Here is an 18780-nt window from a genome sequence, read left to right as displayed (position 1 = left end):
AGGAGACAAGATGGATTTTCCAAAAAAAAAAAAAAAGCTAATGTTTCTCCATTTGGCTTGTTAACTGCATGTACAGTATTTGGACAGCAAGTAAAGATAATTAAAGCCAGTTTTGAAAATTGTTTTGATTGTGTTCAGGTAAGTGTCACTGTTACCAGTTTTTCATCAGCGATGTTTCATGGACACACACGCAACAGAAACACGTACTGCGGCTGAGTTTCCGTTGCATGAACTGAAACTTGATTTTGATAGGTCTGTATCTTGTTTGCATCGTTCCTCATAACACAGGGAGGTAAATGATTTATACAGGGCATTCAGGTTCCTTCTCTAACCACCAAAAGTGTTGAAGCTCTGAAACGTCAAGAGATCTTCTCTATGGATTTGCTGCAGCTGCAAGACCCAGAAATTTTAACTTACTTTTCAGTGATAGCTGTGCTTCTCACAAAGCTGTATCTGCACCTGATGTCCCACTGGGTACTTTGTATTTTTAATGCTTTTGAAACGAAGTGAAAATAAAGTCCCAGTTATATAACCACAGAATACTACTATAGGGAGCTTATCACTTTGGGCTAGATTAATAAGATCCCTGTAGGACTACTGCTTTGGTTGGTGTGTTTGTGTGCATGTTCAATCAGTTTATTTTTCTGTCCTTGCATGCCACCCATTCCCAGAGACACTGAGTGGCTAACCATGTCAACATACCCAAGACCCAAAGTACATATAAAAATATGACGAAATCAAAAAAAGGTAAAAACCAACCGTAGAAATGCCACGCACCCAGAAACCCCACCTTCAATTATAACACACCCTCCTCCTGTGCAAGATAGAACAAGTAGGGTTTCACCATTTTCCTGTAGCCCAAGAGGGATGAAGCTGACCAGATGTCTCCTGGGAGAAAGTTCCAAAGAGAGGGGGCATCTGCTCTGAAAGCCACATCAACTGCAATCTCAAAGACAGAGGACCTGAAGGGATTTGAGCCTGTTTGATCTGGTTGGATGGGCAGATAAATCCAGAAGGCAGTCCCTCATGTAACTGTGTCTGGAGCCACATGGGGCCTTAGAACTGACAACCAGCATCTTGAATCACCCCTGGAAGCCAACTGGCAACCAATGCAACTTCTGAAACAATGGGGGTCACCTGAGTATATGGGAAAAAATGATCCTGAGAGGGTTGCTGTTGGATGAATTCGTGGTACACCCTTCTTGCTGGTGAGGTCAAAGGGGGTGGTGGAGGCAGGTGGACCTATGTAGGTATCAGGGAAACCAGCTCACTTAGAAGGAACTGCAAAATCACATCCAGAAGGCACTGCCAAACCACTTCTTTCTAAACATTTAGACTTCAGCAGTGAGACCCCCAGTTTGAAAGGTACTCCAATTACTATGGAAGAACATACTACTTTGATAAATAGACCAGACTGTGGTGACATGGCAAGCTTAAAGCTGTAGCAGTCCGATAATTGATGGTGCCATTACTGAGAAGTTCCTTGTTTTGCACTTGGAAGAGGAGTGTGAGAAGCATGAGTCAAGGAAAAGCTGGAACTGTCATGGTAGAAATGAAGTGTACCAAACTGGATGTCTTAAGAATGAATAAATGTACGTGGGCCAGAATGGGCTACTTTAAATGATTACATCATGAGTCCATTTGAAGGAAATGAAGGGAAATATTGAATAATATTTTAATATTATTTAATTTAATATAATAATGAAGGGAAATATTGAATAATATTCAAAAGGGATACTGCCAAGTGTGTGCTCAGCTGTGGCAAAATAAACAGGATTGTCCCTATTAGAATGATGGGATATCCAGGAAACAATCGAGTGTGTGCAGCTACTATAGACTCAATGGAAGATGACACTGAACAATTTTCTAGAACATTTAAAACAAAAACACATAATAATACTAATCAGTATTTGGAATGTGAAAGCGTAGAGAGAAGAATGAACCTGGAATTGCAAGAAAAATTGAGTAAACACAATAATGCAAGAGAGGTTAGTGGAGTTTTGTGGGGAAAAAAATGGTGTTTAGGCATGCCAGTAAGATATGAACTGGAAAATATATAATCAGAATGTAAGAACAATGTAAGAAACAGCTTTAATACACTTAATTGACATGAAACAAAACCTGGGAAACGATGGGGAGAGCATAAAAACGAAAAAGCAGCATTGCCAACCTTTAGCGTAACAATTCCTCTTCTGTACGGTCTAAGACCTATGCCTGCGGTTTTCAACAAGGCAAATAAACGTGATTCACGTGCCTCTATAATCTTCATAATTAAGTGCCCCATTCTGGGATTTTCTACTTTTCTATAATTCCAGAGTCATTGAAAGTTAGGTGGCATACATGTTTAATAAATTATCATCATCCCTTTAACCCAGGAGACACCACTGTTGTAGAAGATTATCCCAGTTTATCACGGAAAAATCTCACACAATGGGATTTCCTTGTGCTCCAGGGCTGAATCCTCTGATTTTCTATAGTAGCAAAGGGATTCCTAGCATAGGGTGGTGATGGTGGGTGCCACATCTTTGCATCTTACAACTAAGTCTTATCCAGCAGATAAATCTAGCAGGCAGAGATTCAGAATTGCAAACAGGCTGGATTAGTCCCATGGCGTTCACTGTAAACGTTTCAATAAAAAATGATCTCCGTTTTTTTAACACAAGCATTTCATACGAGGACAAACAAGGTGATAGTTTCACTGCAGTATTTTATTAAGGAATTTACATATACACAAGGTAAAGTAGGTGCCCGGCTTTAATTTGTGCTGACAAAGTCTTTCAGAATTGTGGACTGGGTGACCGCTGCCCGTGAAGTGATGGAGACAGGAGACTGACCCCACTTCAGAAGCTTTTTTTCTCCCGTAAGATGGTCATGTGGGCAAGTTGGATGTGTATGGGAGAGGTACACAGATGAAGAAAAAGATACAAGGGAAAGCTTGCCAGAGTTCTGGACCTTGATCAGTTAGATCAGTGTTTCTCAACCTTGGCAACTTTAAGATGGGTGGACTTCAACTCCCAGAATTCCCCAGCCAGCGATGCTGGCTGGGGGATTCTGGGAGTTGAAGTCCACCCATCTTAAAGTTGCCAAGGTTGAGAAACACTGAGTTAGATCTTCCAAAAGTTAAAAAAGGGAGGAAAAAAATCATTATTTAAATATGCCAGGTCTACTGGTTAGAAATGGCCAGCAGCTGCTTTTAAGAGGTACGTTTCCTCTCCTCAACTCACTTTCTGAAAAAAAGCATCATTTGTGCTTGAGGACTCACAGAGCTCCTCTCCAGCAATAAGGGATTTCAAGCTCAGGAAGTGATTTTGGAAAATGCCACAAATCATGGAATGCATTGGTGGAAGAAAGGACAAGAGTATTTGGTGCCAAATTCCTAAAATACAAAGTGCCTTGAGGGGAAGCCACGAGTAAAGATGCGAAGTCAGAGTAACATCAGCCATCATGACTACCCCTTTCGAAATTCCAGAATAGGCTTCCTTTGAAGTGATGAAATCTACCATCCAGAGGAACCATCTCCCATCTTCTGTCCACCCCTCTAAAAAAACGCTCATCTATTTAAAAGGTGAGCCAAGGTAGTAAAGAATCCATCAGTGCCTTGAACACGAGGTGGGACATTGGCAGGGTAGATCTCCATTACACAGGAATATCCGGCTGAGACCATCAGCAAGTTAAGTAAAAACATAACATCAGGGAGTAACTGATGTTTATACAGAACTGGGAAAACCAAAAAACGAGCGCCGAAGCTAAAAACGAAGGAGAAAATGGTCCAAATCCAGGTGTGCTATTTCCACACCTGGGAACTGAGGGCTTGATTGGTTCCTGGGGCACCCCCTCTGCCCATCGACTGTCCATAGCGCATCACCCCATTTGTGCCACAGAAGTTCATCCCTGCCATTTGCTGCGTTACCTGAAGGAGAAGGCAAGGAGATGTCAGGTCAGTTCTTCTTACACCCATCTCTCAAGTTTCCCTGTTGCAAATGAGATTTTCAGCTGCTTTCTATACCCAATGACACCTTTCACACCCTCACTGTATTGGGGACTATCAGCCACCCGGTGACCATTTATGGTACTTAGAAACTTGAAGATGCTGCATGATTTTATCCTTGATACGACAGCACAATTGTTAAGGGGGGAAAAGTTTTTTTTTTTTAAATTCTACATTATGTTGGAAACTAACATGAGGGTAATCAATGCCAAAGCCTTGCCCAAGAAGTGTGCAAACAGTGCTGGAGAACATTAGTGGGAGCTGAAACCAAACACATCTAGAAGGCATGAGGTGCTAGAAGGGCTGAGAATCTGATAATATCTATCAGGACTCAAGAATGAAGATAACATCTTGGCTGATGTTTGAGAGACACAGAAGCTTTCTAACAAAGATAACCTTGAAAGAAACCTGGAGGTGTGCAGAAGAATCAAACATTCTCCCTTCCCACTATGAAACTTAGGTGGAAAAAGATTTGAAAAACTACATAATGAATCCTGATTAATCCAAAGCATCCATGTGTCCATTATAGGAAGCGCTGACCTCATGAGCTGCTTTGTCATATTCATACAACATGTGGAGCCAGGTCACCAATTTACCAGGGAACTAGAGTTCCCTCACACCCCAGTGGTTCTAAGTGACTCACCCCAGAGCTATGAGATGCTCTTTTTGGAAATGCTGAGATTTGACTGGAGTTTGGTTTAGCATACTTAGGAGAGAGGGTTATAACCATTTATGTTAGGAGTATAAAACAATGGATTTTTCAGCTAATTTAATAATTCAGGTAGTTTGTGAAGGCACAACAGCAATGCTGAGAGCAGGCTTTCGGTGCTGTGGTTGCCACTAAAGAAAGTAGCTCTAAGGGTGTGGAATCTGGAGGGCATCAGAGAAGAGGTCTGGGGAAGTACTGGTGCCCATGAGCATCGTGTTAAAATTAAGTCCATGTGCATATTATCCTCTATGGGGCAGCTTTTTGAAATGGAAATTCCACCTCCATCAAGTTCATTTATTTCAGTTATTTAAATGTATGGGCTACATCTTCAAAAATTGCTGATACACAGAGAATATAAAGATGATAGGAATTCAGAAAATAAGTTCCTCATCTTTTGATCAAATGATCCACAAAGTGGCTTACAAAGAATTTTGGAAACACTTTTTGTTGCTGTTGTTCTTTCAGCATCTATCACTTTCACCTTCTCTCTTTATACCCCCACTCTCCACTATTATGATTATCAGATCAAACTCTTTGAGAAAAAGGATAGGATAAAAGCTTCTACATCAGGACTAACAACTTGATACCGCTATTTTTTCAATACATTACTACCAATTTCCTCAAGTTCATTGCCCAGTCATGCGGACTTGGAAGGCATGAGGTTGTCTACCTGTAATCTATAAATGCACAGTCTTTTTCCAAGGTTTGAAAGAGACCTCACCCAGACGCACCTGAGTTCTCACCATTGGCTCTTACCTGAGCAAGGTTCCACTGTAATTGGTGAGCTGGTTGTACGACGTACACTGGTGGTGGAACAGGTGCCATGCCAGCCATGTACCCAGCTTGCTGGGTTGCCATCATCCCATTGGGGACCCCAATGACTGCTGTCTGCATGCCACCTACATAACCCGCTGGGATCGCCATAGGTGTGGCCATGCCTGCTGCTGCTCCTGGCTGAGCCATCACCCCAACTGGTGGTGCCATCATGCCACTAGGTGGTGCCATGCCTGGGAAATTGGGATATGCGGCAGGATAGCCCATTTGGGTTGGCGCTAGGAACACAGCTCCTAAGGAGATGTTAAGAAGGGGATTAGTGCTAAAGAGAGAGATGAAAATGATCAGGAAGATGTCATCTTCTGCCCTAAAAGCTCTCTTAATCTACCTAATAAACAGGTCATTCAATATCCTTTATGTGTCCTACTGAGAGCAACAACTCAGAAATGTTGTTGGGGGGAGCAATGGGGAGAACCTTTCCATCCTCAGCAACTGGGGCTAAATTCAGACAAAGGCTGAATTTTAGGAAAGTTCAGACAAAGATGAATGAAGCATTCCTGATTCCAATCCAGGGGAGTCTTTGGGAGGGGAGAATGGGGTAGAGTCTGGAAAGAGGGGGGAAGGCCTGCAATAATGGAGACAGGAGTTGGGAAAGTGAGCAGTCAGCAGAGGGACAGAAGACTTGAACCGCTCCTGCACCTCCAGTGGGAAATTCGTTAGTATCAGACTGGGGCTGGAGGAAGAGGAGACTCAGTGCCCTATTTTAGCATGAAATCCATCATGAGATCATGGGCTTCTCAACTTCATTCATCCTGGACATGTGGCCCAGTCACTTGACAGAAGAGTGTGATAAAAGTGCCCTTCAGCCCTCATTACAGACCTTTCCAGTAAAATCCGCCAATTATTTTGCAGTGAAATTCCTTTCAAGCAGGGAAGATAGCAAAGGGATACAGAAGGGGGAATATGGAAATCTGCCTGGAGGAGCCTAAAACTTGTCGTACAGATATCACAGGAAGGGGGAACCTATAAATGGACTACAGAAGAGCACCTACACCTAATGAGCTTTATAACAACCCATTTCTAACAGGCCTTTACCTCGCTGGGTCTGAGAAGGAGAAAAGCACTCTTCAGTCAATGCCCACCAGCACCAACTCCCTGCACTGGGACACAGAAAGCTATTCCAGAATGCTATCCACCTCCACAAATGCACACATTACAGGCAGTCCTTGACTTACAATCATAATTGGGACCAGAATTTCTGTCGCTAAGCGATGCAGTCATTGAGTCATGCCCGATTTTATAACTTTTGCTGTGATCGTTAAGCGAATCACTGTGGTTGTTAAGCAAATCATGCGGTCATTAACAAATCCAGCTTCCCCCACTGATTTTGCTTGTTGGAAAGGTCGCAAATGGCGATCATGTGACCCCAGGACACTGCAACCATTGTAAATACATGCCAGTTGCCATGCACCTGAATTTTGATTACGTGACCGCATCATAAGTGCGAGAACTGGTCGTAAGTAACTTTTCAGAGCTGTCGTAACTTCAAACGGTTGTTAAATGAATAGTTGTAAGTCGAGGACTAGCCGTATCTAAGGATATTTCTGCACTTTCCGCAATACCTGAAAAGCAATTTGAAACCAATCTGTGATGTCTTTTTTTTTTTTAAATTTCCTGATGTTACACGTTTTCCAGGAAGCAAGCCAATCCCCCCCAAGTCTCAACTCATTTTCAGTTTCTTATTAACAGGGGACTGCAGAGGCATCACACCTATTTTATCCGTGAAAGATGAGACCCTCAGAAGCCAGGAGCCATGGAGAGGCAGGAGTTCTTGCAAGCAGAGAAGTGGACTGACTGAAAACTATATTGGCGTCGCAAAGTTTCTTTGCTTATTTTAAAAGTTCTACTGCAATTCCAGATACATCCACAGCTGAACTAGAACTAAACTGGTTCAGCTTTTTAGTACGGGAGCTGCTTTTGAATTTTGAGCAAAATTCTTGCATGGCAGTGTCCAACTGTAACCAGGTTATTTCTCTGATCTACTCCTACTCCATTGGAAAAAGCAGAGTGCGCACTGGTGAAACCAACAAACCCAGCCTAGCTATGCAAACCTTAATGAGAATCTACTAGCTTGGAATGGCTATTCGCCTATCGCTCCGCGTAATATAACTTTATGTTGCCAATGTCTTACCCATAAAGCCGTGAGCATGTGATGAATCCATTCTTGAGTCGTTAAAAGCCCAACAGGCATGCTTCCCCCCTGTGCGCATACCTTGTGCCGGGATCTGTGGAGTATGGGAGCCATATAAAGAGAGAATGGAGTCCTTAGAGAGCTGTTTCTTCCCTGTCTCTTCAACCCTGCTGTCGGGCTCAGGGAACAGGTTCAGCTTTTCAGGAACAGATCCAGCGCTTCCAGCTGTGGGCATTGAGCCAACAACCTGGTGAGAGAATATTCGGTGTTTATTTCCGAAGGTGGAGGGCAAAGAACTGATGCAGCACTTTTCTTAAATGTTCCAGTTCTTCATTTTTCAAAGTACTGCATAAACTAATTTAGCGTCCTTAGAAGAGTTCTGAAAAGTAGGCGGGATCCATCTCCTTCCCCGCAGATGGGAGATGAAGCCATCCAAGGAGAAGTCAACAAGAACCAACCCACTGAGAGACAGATAAGCAGAGGCTCAAAGGATTAAGAAAGAAAAATGGCCAAGGGCAGCGCAATGTCCTCCAGATTTCTCTGGGAACTCTCCACATCCTCAGTAAATAATGGACGGGTTCACATCTTGCTAGGCCGAAAATGAAGAAACCATATTTTCTTCATATTGATATATTTTACATATTGATCTGTGAAATCAGCCACTGAATTGAATGTGTAATGAAGATCTTGTTCATTGAAAGATTAGGCATGACTCGCACATTAGTGAACACGCAAATTATAATTTAGAACTCTTTACTATTTTTATTATGTATGTGCTTATATCTAAGCATAGTTCTAGACCTATTTTTCCCCAGAACATTCCTGTGAGATAGGCTGGGATGAGACTGAGGGTCTGGCTCAGGTCACCCACTGAACGTAACTACACTTTCCTCACCTTTCTCTCAGCACCCATGGATCCAAACAGGTCCAGGTCCTTCTCCAAACAGCTGCTGGCTCTTCCGTTGGGGAGGGCAACTGAAACGGGAACATCTGGGAGAAAAGGGGGAAGATGGTATCAGGGAACAGCAGCAAAAGTGGCTTCTTGGGATCACCCAAAGGATCAGCTTCCCCAAGTGAGTGCCCTCCAGAAGTGTTGGATTTCAACACCCATAGTCAAAGGATAAATTTAGTAAGCAACAGATTGGGGAAGGATGTCTTGGCCTTCTGCACTGGACGATCCCCAAATCCTGTGGAAATCAACATGTAGCTGCTAGGGTAGATCTGGACAGCAGAGAAAGATCTAACTTTCCAATTATCAGTTCTGCTTTTCCCCCTGCCCCAGCTGATGTAGTGGATTGCATGTATTCTATTGCCAATAGTTCACATTTCCGAATTAAGTTGTTCTCTTCGAGTTGTATAAATTACTATGCAACTTAGTGTGTATTCTTCTATTTTATATTTCTTTGACTGTGTTACTGGTAAGGAGGACAAGGAGCCATACTGAGTAGTATGAAGTCCCATCTTGCTCCCCTGGAATTCTTAGCCACAACTCCTGTTTCTGAGATTTCATCAACCTTACAAGTGTGACTTGGCAGCCATAAACATAATACCTGGCAAGCTGCTTTTATTTCCGTGCAAAAGATAAGATTCCTAGAAAGCTAAACAATGAGCCAACATCACATGTGCATGGCTGTACCCTATAGATAGCTCTGGTTTTCAGGACAAGTAAGAAAATATTCCTTTGTGCCTTGTGTCCCCTTAGTTCACACGTCACGCTTAGAAAGAAGCAATCTGGAACTTTTAGCTTCATCCAGATGGAGAGAGAAGAAAAACAGCATGCCCCCTTGTGCGCTCTACCCCAGACTGGGCATTAGCCAAGTCTCAGCCATTAATAGCCTGCACTGCAAAGTGTTTTTGGCCCACAGCATTGTTTAAGCCCAGCTATCTGGATCCTGCAGTAGCGATGGAAACCACAGGCCTGCCTGCTGGGCTGTGAGGAGGCTTTAAAGAGGAGTAAAGCCTGGAACTTCTGCTACAGAAGACAGCATCTGAACACCATAAAGGGTTTGCTCCAGCAGTCCAACCAGGGAATCGTTTACTTGGAACTGTAAAGTACACTTGGACAAAGGGGGGAGAGAAAGAGGACACGCAAGAGGCAGAATTTCAGAAAACAATACCTCTGCCTCTTTCCTTTGCTCCATTAAGAAGCTGCTGCAGCCCAATTAAGTAGGAGCCAAGCTGTGTTGCTCTTTAAAGAATCTAAGCCAGTGTTTCTCAGCCTTGTCAACTTTAAGGTGTGTGGACTTCAACTCCCAGAAATTCTGGGAGTTGGAGTCCACACACCTTAAAGTTGACAAGGTTGAGAAACAGTGGTCTAAGCATTAGGGAATAATGAAGCCGCACTCTAAACAGCAGAAACCAACAGAAACTTGTAAGTGAAAGAGAACCAGTTTTTAAGCATGAAGATGTCCTATGACCAAAGAGTCCCTTTGGCTAACAAGTATCTGTGCTGGCTGGCAACAACTTTCAGACTGCAGAGAGAAAGAAGCTGGAGATCCTTCTAATGGAAGATGTCAGGGGTTGCCCCTGGAAGGTTCTAGGAGCCTTCTGCGTGCCAAATGTCTGCCAAGGGGTAGGGCTTCTCCTCAAACAGCTCCTGAAAAGGAAGTCTTTGGTGCTCACCATGCACTGTACACAGGAATTCATTCCTGATACCACAGGTCAAGTACTGAAGTCTGAACGGATGTTCCAGCTCATTCCACCTTAGAGTGGTTGTGTTTCTAAGCTACCAAGCTGGGAAGTTGGGCAGAAACCTTGTCACCGCAAGCCTGGCAAGACAGTTTGTTTGAGCCCAATCTATGGACTCTCATGTTCCTGCCCATGCAAATTGCACCATTCCACATTCATACTACCCACCCTGAAGACTGACCTTGCTGCTCTCCTAACAGAATAGAGAATCTCCTCTTCTGCACAGGGTCTCGTTATAGATCCCAAAGCATACACCAAAAGTAGGCTCTGGAATCCACCATAATCACCCAACCTCTAAACGGTTCCTAGGCCAAGCCACCAGAATTTGATCATTTCAGCACAACGGACTTCACTGCTTAGGGAACCTCTCCCCCAAATTTCTCACTTCTCATTCAAAACCCCACACGGGACATGGCATCATCCTGTTTTGACCCCTTTCTCTAGCTGCCTATCAAGAAACAGACCGACAGTATAACCCAACTCACATTTTGTTAAAACAAATCAGTGTTTCTCAACCTGGGCAGCTTTCAAATGGGTGGACTCCAACTCCCAGAATTCCCCAGCCAGCCTGCTGGCTGGGGAATTCTGGGAGTTGGAGTCTACCCATCTGAAAGCTGCCCAGGTTGAGAAACACTGAAATAGATACTAGTGTGATACCAGAAGTGTAGGCAATCAGGAACATGGGTATGAAAGGGAGGAGACAATGAACAGCTAATTTCAATCTACCCAAAGATCTCAGCCATGAGTATGCAACGCAGTTTGCTTCTTAAACTTCGTTTGGTCAAGCAAACCATTTTGTTGTTGTTCAGTCGTTAAGTCGTGTCTGACTCTTCGTGACCCCATGAACCACATCGCGCCAGGACCTTCCTGTCCTTCACTGCCTCCCTGAGTTTGCTCAGTTTCATGCTCATTGCTTCAGTGATGCTATCTAGCCATTTCATCCTCTGCCTTCCCCTTCTCCTTTTGCCTTCCATCTTTCCCAGCATCAGGGTCTTTTCCAAAGACTCCTCTCTTCACATTAGGTGACCAAAGTATCTGAGCTTGAGCTTCATTATCAATCCTTCCAATGAGCAATCAGGGTTGATTTCCTTTAAGATTGACTGGTTTGACCTCCTAGCAGTCCAGGGGACTCTTAAGTCTTCTCCAGCACCACAGTTCAAAGGCATCAATTCTTCGGCACTGAGCCTTCTTTATGGTCCAGCAAACCATACAGGAGGGTTAAAAGGCACCCCAAAGAGAAAAAGTTGGACAGTATAGGTCCAACAATCAATCCATCAGACTCAGTACTGTTTCCACTGACCAGCAGCAACTCCCCTAGCCCCGGTCCCACCTCAAGATCCTGGGATGGAACTTGGTCATTTTTAGTTTTACACACAGAATTCAGCTGCTGAGTTATAAAGTACAGACAGCCCCTCATGGAAGCTGACTTCCTCATACCAACTGAGCTGTTACTGGCTTTTATAACGGCAGTTGTGCTCGTGGCACATTTCCCCATTTTTGTCTCGGTCTTTTACCGTATTTGCTACGCACAGGAAATTCCGACTGACTCAAGCATCAACACGCAATTCTAAGTAGCTGCCTCCTGATGAAAGAGGAACTGAAATGCTTCCCAGCCTGCTTGTACGTTCTGCCACTTGTATGTTACGCAACTTTAGGTTAGGAAATTCAGCATAGCGATTTGCGAGCGCTGGAGTTCCACCAATGTTTTTCTTCTGGAACTGTGACTGCATTTTCAGTGGCAAAACTGGCAAAAACATGTTTTAAAAAAGGGATTCTGCATCTTGTTCTGGAAATCTGTCTGTCCTGTCGATTAAGCTGCAGCCTTGGACTAAACCTGACCCACCAAATGAGGAAACCTCTGGGCCTAAGCATGGAATTCTAGCTCACTGCAAAGAATTCTGGGGTGTTGACAGGGATAGCTCTGGGTCTCCTTGTCCTCCAGCACAAACTTAGGGTCACACGCTCCCCTGTATCTACCATGACCAAAAAGATCTTAATACATGTCAGACACTGACTGGCTATTAAGGACCTCCTCCATGAAAAAGCTCAGGGTTCAAGGAACGCAAGTCACTGATTTAGCTGCAAGTAGTGAAATCACAGCCAGCAACTCAGAAATTCTACTTTTCCCAGATCTCCTCTCCCAGATGGAAAAAGGACTGCTTACAAGTGATCCTGCAACAATGCAACAAATATTTTGGAAAGAAGGGAGCGCTCCAGCTGGGTTCTTACCAAGTCCCAACAGGTCTATGACTGGCTCTGAAGGTCTGGAAAGGCTTTTCGTAGTTTGAGGATCCTCTTTCTTCTGAGGCTGAAGGGAACAGAAACCATTAAAATCCTTTGATGCATATTCCATGGAAAGAGCAGTTTTACCCTCTTTGTACCTTTAGGAAATGTTCCGATTTATCTGCTGAGAAATGCTTATGGATTCTGAAACTTATTCTAAGGCCCATCCCAATGATTCAGGGAGCCAAGTAAGACAGTCAGGCTTTGTCTCCCTAGGTTAATCTATGGACATTGGGAACTCATGCAGTACATAATTCTTAGGATATTAACTTCAGCTCTGAGCGGCATAAAGTATCAATGTGTGTTTGTGGCATCTGTACAAGCCTACCCTGAAGCTCCCTGACATCTGGATAAGAATTAGCCTCCTGATGCTTTTTCCCACCCAATCAATCTGCAAGTGTAATCTTTGCATAAGTCAGCAGGCAGCAGATATGTTGGGACTTCACTATGTAATTCACAAAATCAGATCGGCTAAATAAGTAACTACGTGCTGAGTGCCCGTAATAAGATTTACCTGAATTCCTCCCCAAAGGAAACAGATCCACGAGGGGTGCATCTCATCTCAGAGCAGTCTATTACTCAGAGACAAATCTCTCCCTGTACACCTGCTTGCCCCCCTCTCCCCCCCAGCCACAAGACATCAGAAAGAACCCAGAAAGAACTAAAGGAACCTTACCATTTTGACCTTCTCAAAGATAACTGGCTCCATTTTTTTTCCAGCAGCTACTTCCTTCTTCCATTTTTCATCCTTTTCTCTCTATGAATAGAATCACACAGAACGGTGAGAAGGCAAGCAAATGAGGGGAATGGAATATTTTTCTCTCCAGGTCTAAGGGAAAATTCCCTAACCTAAACTCTAAGGGGCCTTCAACGCAAAACGCCTCCGCTCGCCCAGCCTAATGGCGCTGTTTGCACCACCCTTTTGGCTTGGACTGACCCATTCTCTGGGTTCACAGAATACCTTAAACCACACATTCACCAAATGGACTGGATTTATACTATAGGCTAAGCTCCCCCTCCCACCAGAGATCAAGGTTAAAACCGGCCAAACCTAGCGTGAATGCCGCTGCTAGGTCTCTAACTAGCCTGGCAGCACATTATACAAACACATCCAATTAAGAGCTTTTTTCGGACTGCTTCATTCCCAGAACTAGATGAAGGAAGAATCCACAACAACTCCGCTGGTCTAATCTGCCAGAGAACTGGTGCAGTGTGGTTATCACAGGCAGCAAATCGAAAGGTTTAACCACTGTCTGAAAATTGCTTGTTTGAAGCCCAACTTTACTGAGATGCAATTCAGGTCCGTGCCCTTCTTTTGGGTGGGGGTGGGTGGGACATTATTCTAATCTCCTCTGGCACAAAAAGGGTAGTGCCACCACTATGACTTCTCCCCAAAATTTAAGCTGTTAATTCTCAATTGCCTTAAGATCGTCGTCATAATTTGGAAAAAGGCTAGCTGATCACATCGAGCAGAAGTCCATCTCAGGCTGGGAGAGACTTCTTTCTGCCTTAGGCAAGGAGAGGGCAATCAGTAGCCCTCGGGCTAAGTTGCTTCTCCCCTGCCTAGGAAGCAATTCAGATCTCTCTTCTGCACAGCAAAGAAGGTATCACAAAAAAGAAGAGGGGCCACAAAACAATGTCAGAGAGATGTGGGTATCTTCACCCACTTTGAGCTCTGCCCCATTCACTATTTCCTATAGCCCCCCCCTCCCACAAGTGGCCTTGAAAGAATGGGATCTGTCCCAGAATAAAGGTTGTCCACCCCACCTTAAGGTAACTCCTGCCAGTCAAAAATCTGGATGGAAGCATCAAATTTACAAAATAGCAAACATTTATGCATTTAGAACCCACCCGTAACATGTTGATGTCAAGACTTCTGTCCAGGTACTTCTTCTTTTCGTATTTGTCTCTGATAAAGCTCTCCACTGCTCTGAAAGGAAGCTGGGTAAGGATGAATAAGCCAAGAGCAGACAGTCTGTACACAACACTGTCAGGGAACTGCAGCAATCAACAGCCCTAGTTTGGAAGTTGACTACAGCACAATTGGATATGGGGGGGGGGGGGGGAGAGAGAGAGAGAGAGAAGGTAGATAGATAGATAGATAGATAGATAGATAGATAGATAGATAGATAGATAGATAGACGGACGGATGGACGGACGGATAGACAGATATAGAAGATAGATATCTTGGATGGACGGACAGATTCTGTTATCAAATAAGATGCTGCAATAACCTTGAAGGCCAACCATCTTTGCTCAGGAGTCTGCAACTAAGCTAGCTAGAATTGGCCAAAGGGGAAAATGTAACCCCTTCCACGTGATGACAAATGTAGGGCTGCCAGATCTGCATTGCAAAACTCTGGACTGCCACTAGGTGGCAGCACAAGTTATAGAAAACTATAAGCATCTGCTGCCATCTAGCGGTCTTTGAGGATTTAGCAGCTCAGATAATGGTAAATTTGCAGCCGTGCTCCACTCCGGGGGCGGGGGGATATGGGAGCGTGGCTTTCCATATGCAAAGCCAGATAACAAGTTACAGGATAGGGGTTAGGATTGTGGATACCAATCTGTGACCTAGCCAGACTTTCTAGGAGTGCCATGGCTGGCCATGGCCAGATAAATTGCTCCTGTCAGCATAGAGATTGCTGGTTTTATTAGTTACCTGTCTCCATATAACCCAGTGTTTTTCAAACTTGGCAACTTTAAATTGGGTGGACTTCAGCTCCCAGAGTTCCCCACCCAGCATGCTGGCTGGGGAATTTTGGGAGTCGAAGTCCACGCATCTTGAAGTTGCCAAGTTTGAAAAACATGGCTATAGAGCCATCCCTTTCTTCCACACGACTGATAAATTGTTTTAAAAGTGATCACCAGGAAATCTCAGATGTGTTGACTAAACTGGGAAAAAACATCTCGAGTAAAGGCAAGAGCAATCCCCATTCCTATTGGTGCTGAAAACCAACATGCAGTCTCCAGGAGTGTGTAGATTAGAGGGAGACGCTACTTTCTTGCACACGTAGCCTCTTTAATCAGTGTCTACTTGTGAGGTTCCATTTTCCAGAAGATGCGCACCAACAGGGGAACCTCGACAAAATTCCAAAAAAGGCTGCGGACTCTATTTGAAGCGCTCCATTCTGATCCCTCTGAAAGGGTTCATGCAGAAATTGATGAGATCTCCCCCTCCCCCTCCAGTGATGCTAAGCCTTTGAAAGGCCTCCATCTTCTCTTGGGGACGACAGGCAGAGAAAGGATGCTGGTCTGTCTGGGGTCGTCTGAAGTTCTCAGGCAGGTAACCTTCATAAAGGCGATTTGCCTTCCCGTTTCCCATTTCTTGCATGCACTGGAATACAAAAAAGAAAGTCTCTGTGATGTTGTATAATTAATCAGACTTTTCTTGCAGGAAGTAAGCTTTTTTTTTGGAACCCTGACAACCAAAGGATCAGGGAGGAGTGGGAGTTCATATCGGTGTCTGCCAGAACATTTCTAGAATGGTGTTTGGACATCAACCTGCAATCATCAAGGTTTATGATGTCTTGGTAGCTGAATGCATTCTCAGTTTCTGTCAGATCATCAGAAAACTGTATCTGTATCTACTAGAAAGAGCAGTTATGTTCACTCACCAGTTATGACTGTTTTATTTTATAAAAGGACACATCTAATATAGCCCCTCCTCTCCTTCTGAAGTGAATGTATCTTATTCTAAACCAGCCTTCTCCCAACCTTACAGGAATGGTGAAGAAAGTGGCCTTCATCAGCCCTGTTAATGTGCTTCCTCAGTCAGTAAGACTTGAAGAAATGAGAGAAAAGCCTCATGATGAGATCAGAAACAGAGATGCCAAATATCATCCAGGATATGTGATGGTGGGTAGGGAGGAGAGCAGTTGTTTCCAAAATAAAAAAATAAAAACTTTTCAAATAACCTACATTAAACCATACGGTGACTGCTGGATAAAAGACTAAAATAAGGGGCTCTTTTTAAAGTCCAAATAAATGCTAAATTTGTATACAGACTGCTCCAGACAGGTTTTGTGGGAATGAGGAGTCCCAGGTCTCTGAAGACAGAAAACTGGCATGTAATGGAGAAAGAACTAGAACCATTCTCTTCAACTTGCATCTTCTAATGGCAAGTTAGAAGCATCTTCTAAGGGCAGAAGAGCATTCCATAAATTCCAAGACAGGAATAACCTTTTCTTAATTCCCCACCACTGCACACACACGCACACCTATTAGTTTTTTACCTGGCAAAAATCTATATCCTGCTACTGACCTGTATTTGTTCCTGTGTCCATTGGTCCAGATTCACAGACTTTACTCGGGAGATGTGGACCCCCAGATTCCGGTGTATTCCCGCACAGCGGATGCAAATGAAGACACCAATATTCCACGAGGCCCATCTTGGCCCTGCAAAAGTCCAAGGAAAAGTGTTATCAGCACGGCTCTGAGCTGCTGTGCAAGATCTCTGTTCCAAGAAGCTGCTATAGGCCAAACAGAGGCCGGATCTTCCAACTATGGTACAAACTGGTTTTTAAACATTCATACCAAGAAACGAAGTCGTAACCTTGTTGGAAGACAAAGGATGGAGAAACAATCTACCTATGATACTGTTCTAAACCAGGGGTGGATCAAGAACAGGGAAGCAGAGAGGGAAAAAACCCACAGTTGCTTATTGCTGTCTTTTCCCTTTCAATAATGGGTCCAAAATCTGCCCACCAACAAATCATCATTCCATTGTACCAATGTTAATTAATCCATTACTCAAGGCATGACGTTCATAGCTTCAGTTTAGTTTGAACAAGAAGAGACACCACTCAACAAAGGCAAAACTAGAAGTCTTATTTAAATGAATGACTATTGTAGAAATGTCAAAAGGTGGGCACAGGATGACACCCATAAGATTGTTACCCTTTTCATATTTAAGTGGAGCTTGCCCAGCTGGATGAGAGGCCGAACAGAGTATACCCCTGCAGACTGCAGGCAGATGAATGCTCTTCACACACACACACACACACACACACACACACACACACAGACTCCTGCAAATCTGGTATTTCAGGGCAGGCAGAAAGAAAAATCAGCTTTGTTAATGGTGTTCTTCCTTGCAGGCCAGCAAAGAACAGCAGTGCAGACTGAAAGAAATTACTACATGAAGCCACAAGGTGCTTTGAATGCCCTTGAAACAGAACATTCAGTTGTTTGCTTTGAATACAGGCAGCAGCCACAAGATGCAATCCAGCTCTCGCTGATGCTTTTCTGGGTTGCCAGGTTCTTGAAGGCCTGGAATCAGTTCTTCAAGTCCAACAGAGAACCATCATATTTGTAGGAGTGGGTGATTAAGATGGGGAGAATTCAGAATGCCCACTGCGTGCCAACCTGGGTTGTAGATGTCACTGAAGTTCATTGCTAGGCTTCAGTTTGGAAAAACTGGGCTTAGCTTAAAATGCTGGGAGTTGGAGCCCTCACACACCCACAAGGCTCCAAGGAAGGAAAACTAGTAAGAATCTGGATTAGTTCAGACAAGCCAGATTCAAATCAGAGACAAAAGATCTGAAGGGATATTTGACTTCTTGAAAACGGCTACTTCAGTGCACTCTCCAGATGTACTGGAAACACATTTGAAGGGCAAAGGCATCAGTTTGGGGAAGGCTGCAATACCCAACGGCAGCTATGGTGAGTTACTGGAACTGGCAAATTGTGAAATTTCCAGGCCTAGGCTTTGCTATGTGAGCAATACTGGCAGGACATCATATATGAAGCTCAGTGAATGCAGATGTCAGAGGAGAAGATCTGCAGTGCAGGAGGAATCCAGCTAGTGCAAGAGACCCTTCCATGTTCATAATCTTATCTCACACGCCACTTTGGTTTCTGCCTCTTTCAAAGAGCTGCTCTTTACCGGTGTTCTGACAGTGTCCCCCCAGCTGCAGGGCAGTGGAGGGGAAGGGCCAAAAAGGAAAAGCCCAAAGCAGATTCCACCCCAGAGAACTCTCACATCAGACCCGGAAGGTCCAAGAAACGAAGGTTGTACTTTCAGCTTCAAGAGCCAGCCAGGAATCATTAGGGTTATGGTATATTTCACATTTACAGCGCTGAAAAAGATTAGCAACAGAGATAAAACCCTGATGCAGCACCACCTGCCAACTCTTTTAAACTATG

At 44.0% G+C, this 18780-nt stretch overlaps 1 protein-coding gene across 1 annotated transcript in view; it reads right to left on the bottom strand.

The window, feature by feature from the left end:
* Window positions 1-2690: 2690 nt before the first annotated feature.
* SMAP2 (small ArfGAP2) overlaps window positions 2691-18780 on the bottom strand; it is a 36371-nt gene continuing 20281 nt past the window's right edge. The window contains exons 2-10 of the mRNA XM_007420283.3: window positions 16898-17031; window positions 15885-15970; window positions 14485-14563; window positions 13310-13390; window positions 12580-12658; window positions 8558-8652; window positions 7744-7909; window positions 5454-5764; window positions 2691-3910 (exon numbers count right to left, since the gene is read on the bottom strand). Of these exons, the coding sequence (XP_007420345.2) occupies window positions 3785-3910; window positions 5454-5764; window positions 7744-7909; window positions 8558-8652; window positions 12580-12658; window positions 13310-13390; window positions 14485-14563; window positions 15885-15970; window positions 16898-17031 (1157 nt within the window). The 3' untranslated portion in view covers window positions 2691-3784. The remainder of the gene's footprint in view (window positions 3911-5453; window positions 5765-7743; window positions 7910-8557; window positions 8653-12579; window positions 12659-13309; window positions 13391-14484; window positions 14564-15884; window positions 15971-16897; window positions 17032-18780) is intronic.

Source organism: Python bivittatus, unplaced genomic scaffold (assembly GCF_059951505.1).
Source record: "Python bivittatus isolate LINGU-HERP-01145 unplaced genomic scaffold, Pbiv_v1 ctg000040_np1212, whole genome shotgun sequence".
Classification (NCBI taxonomy): Eukaryota; Metazoa; Chordata; class Lepidosauria; order Squamata; family Pythonidae; genus Python; species Python bivittatus.
Note: the sequence above shows the minus strand (reverse complement) of the source record. Positions and strands in the feature narration are given on the sequence as shown.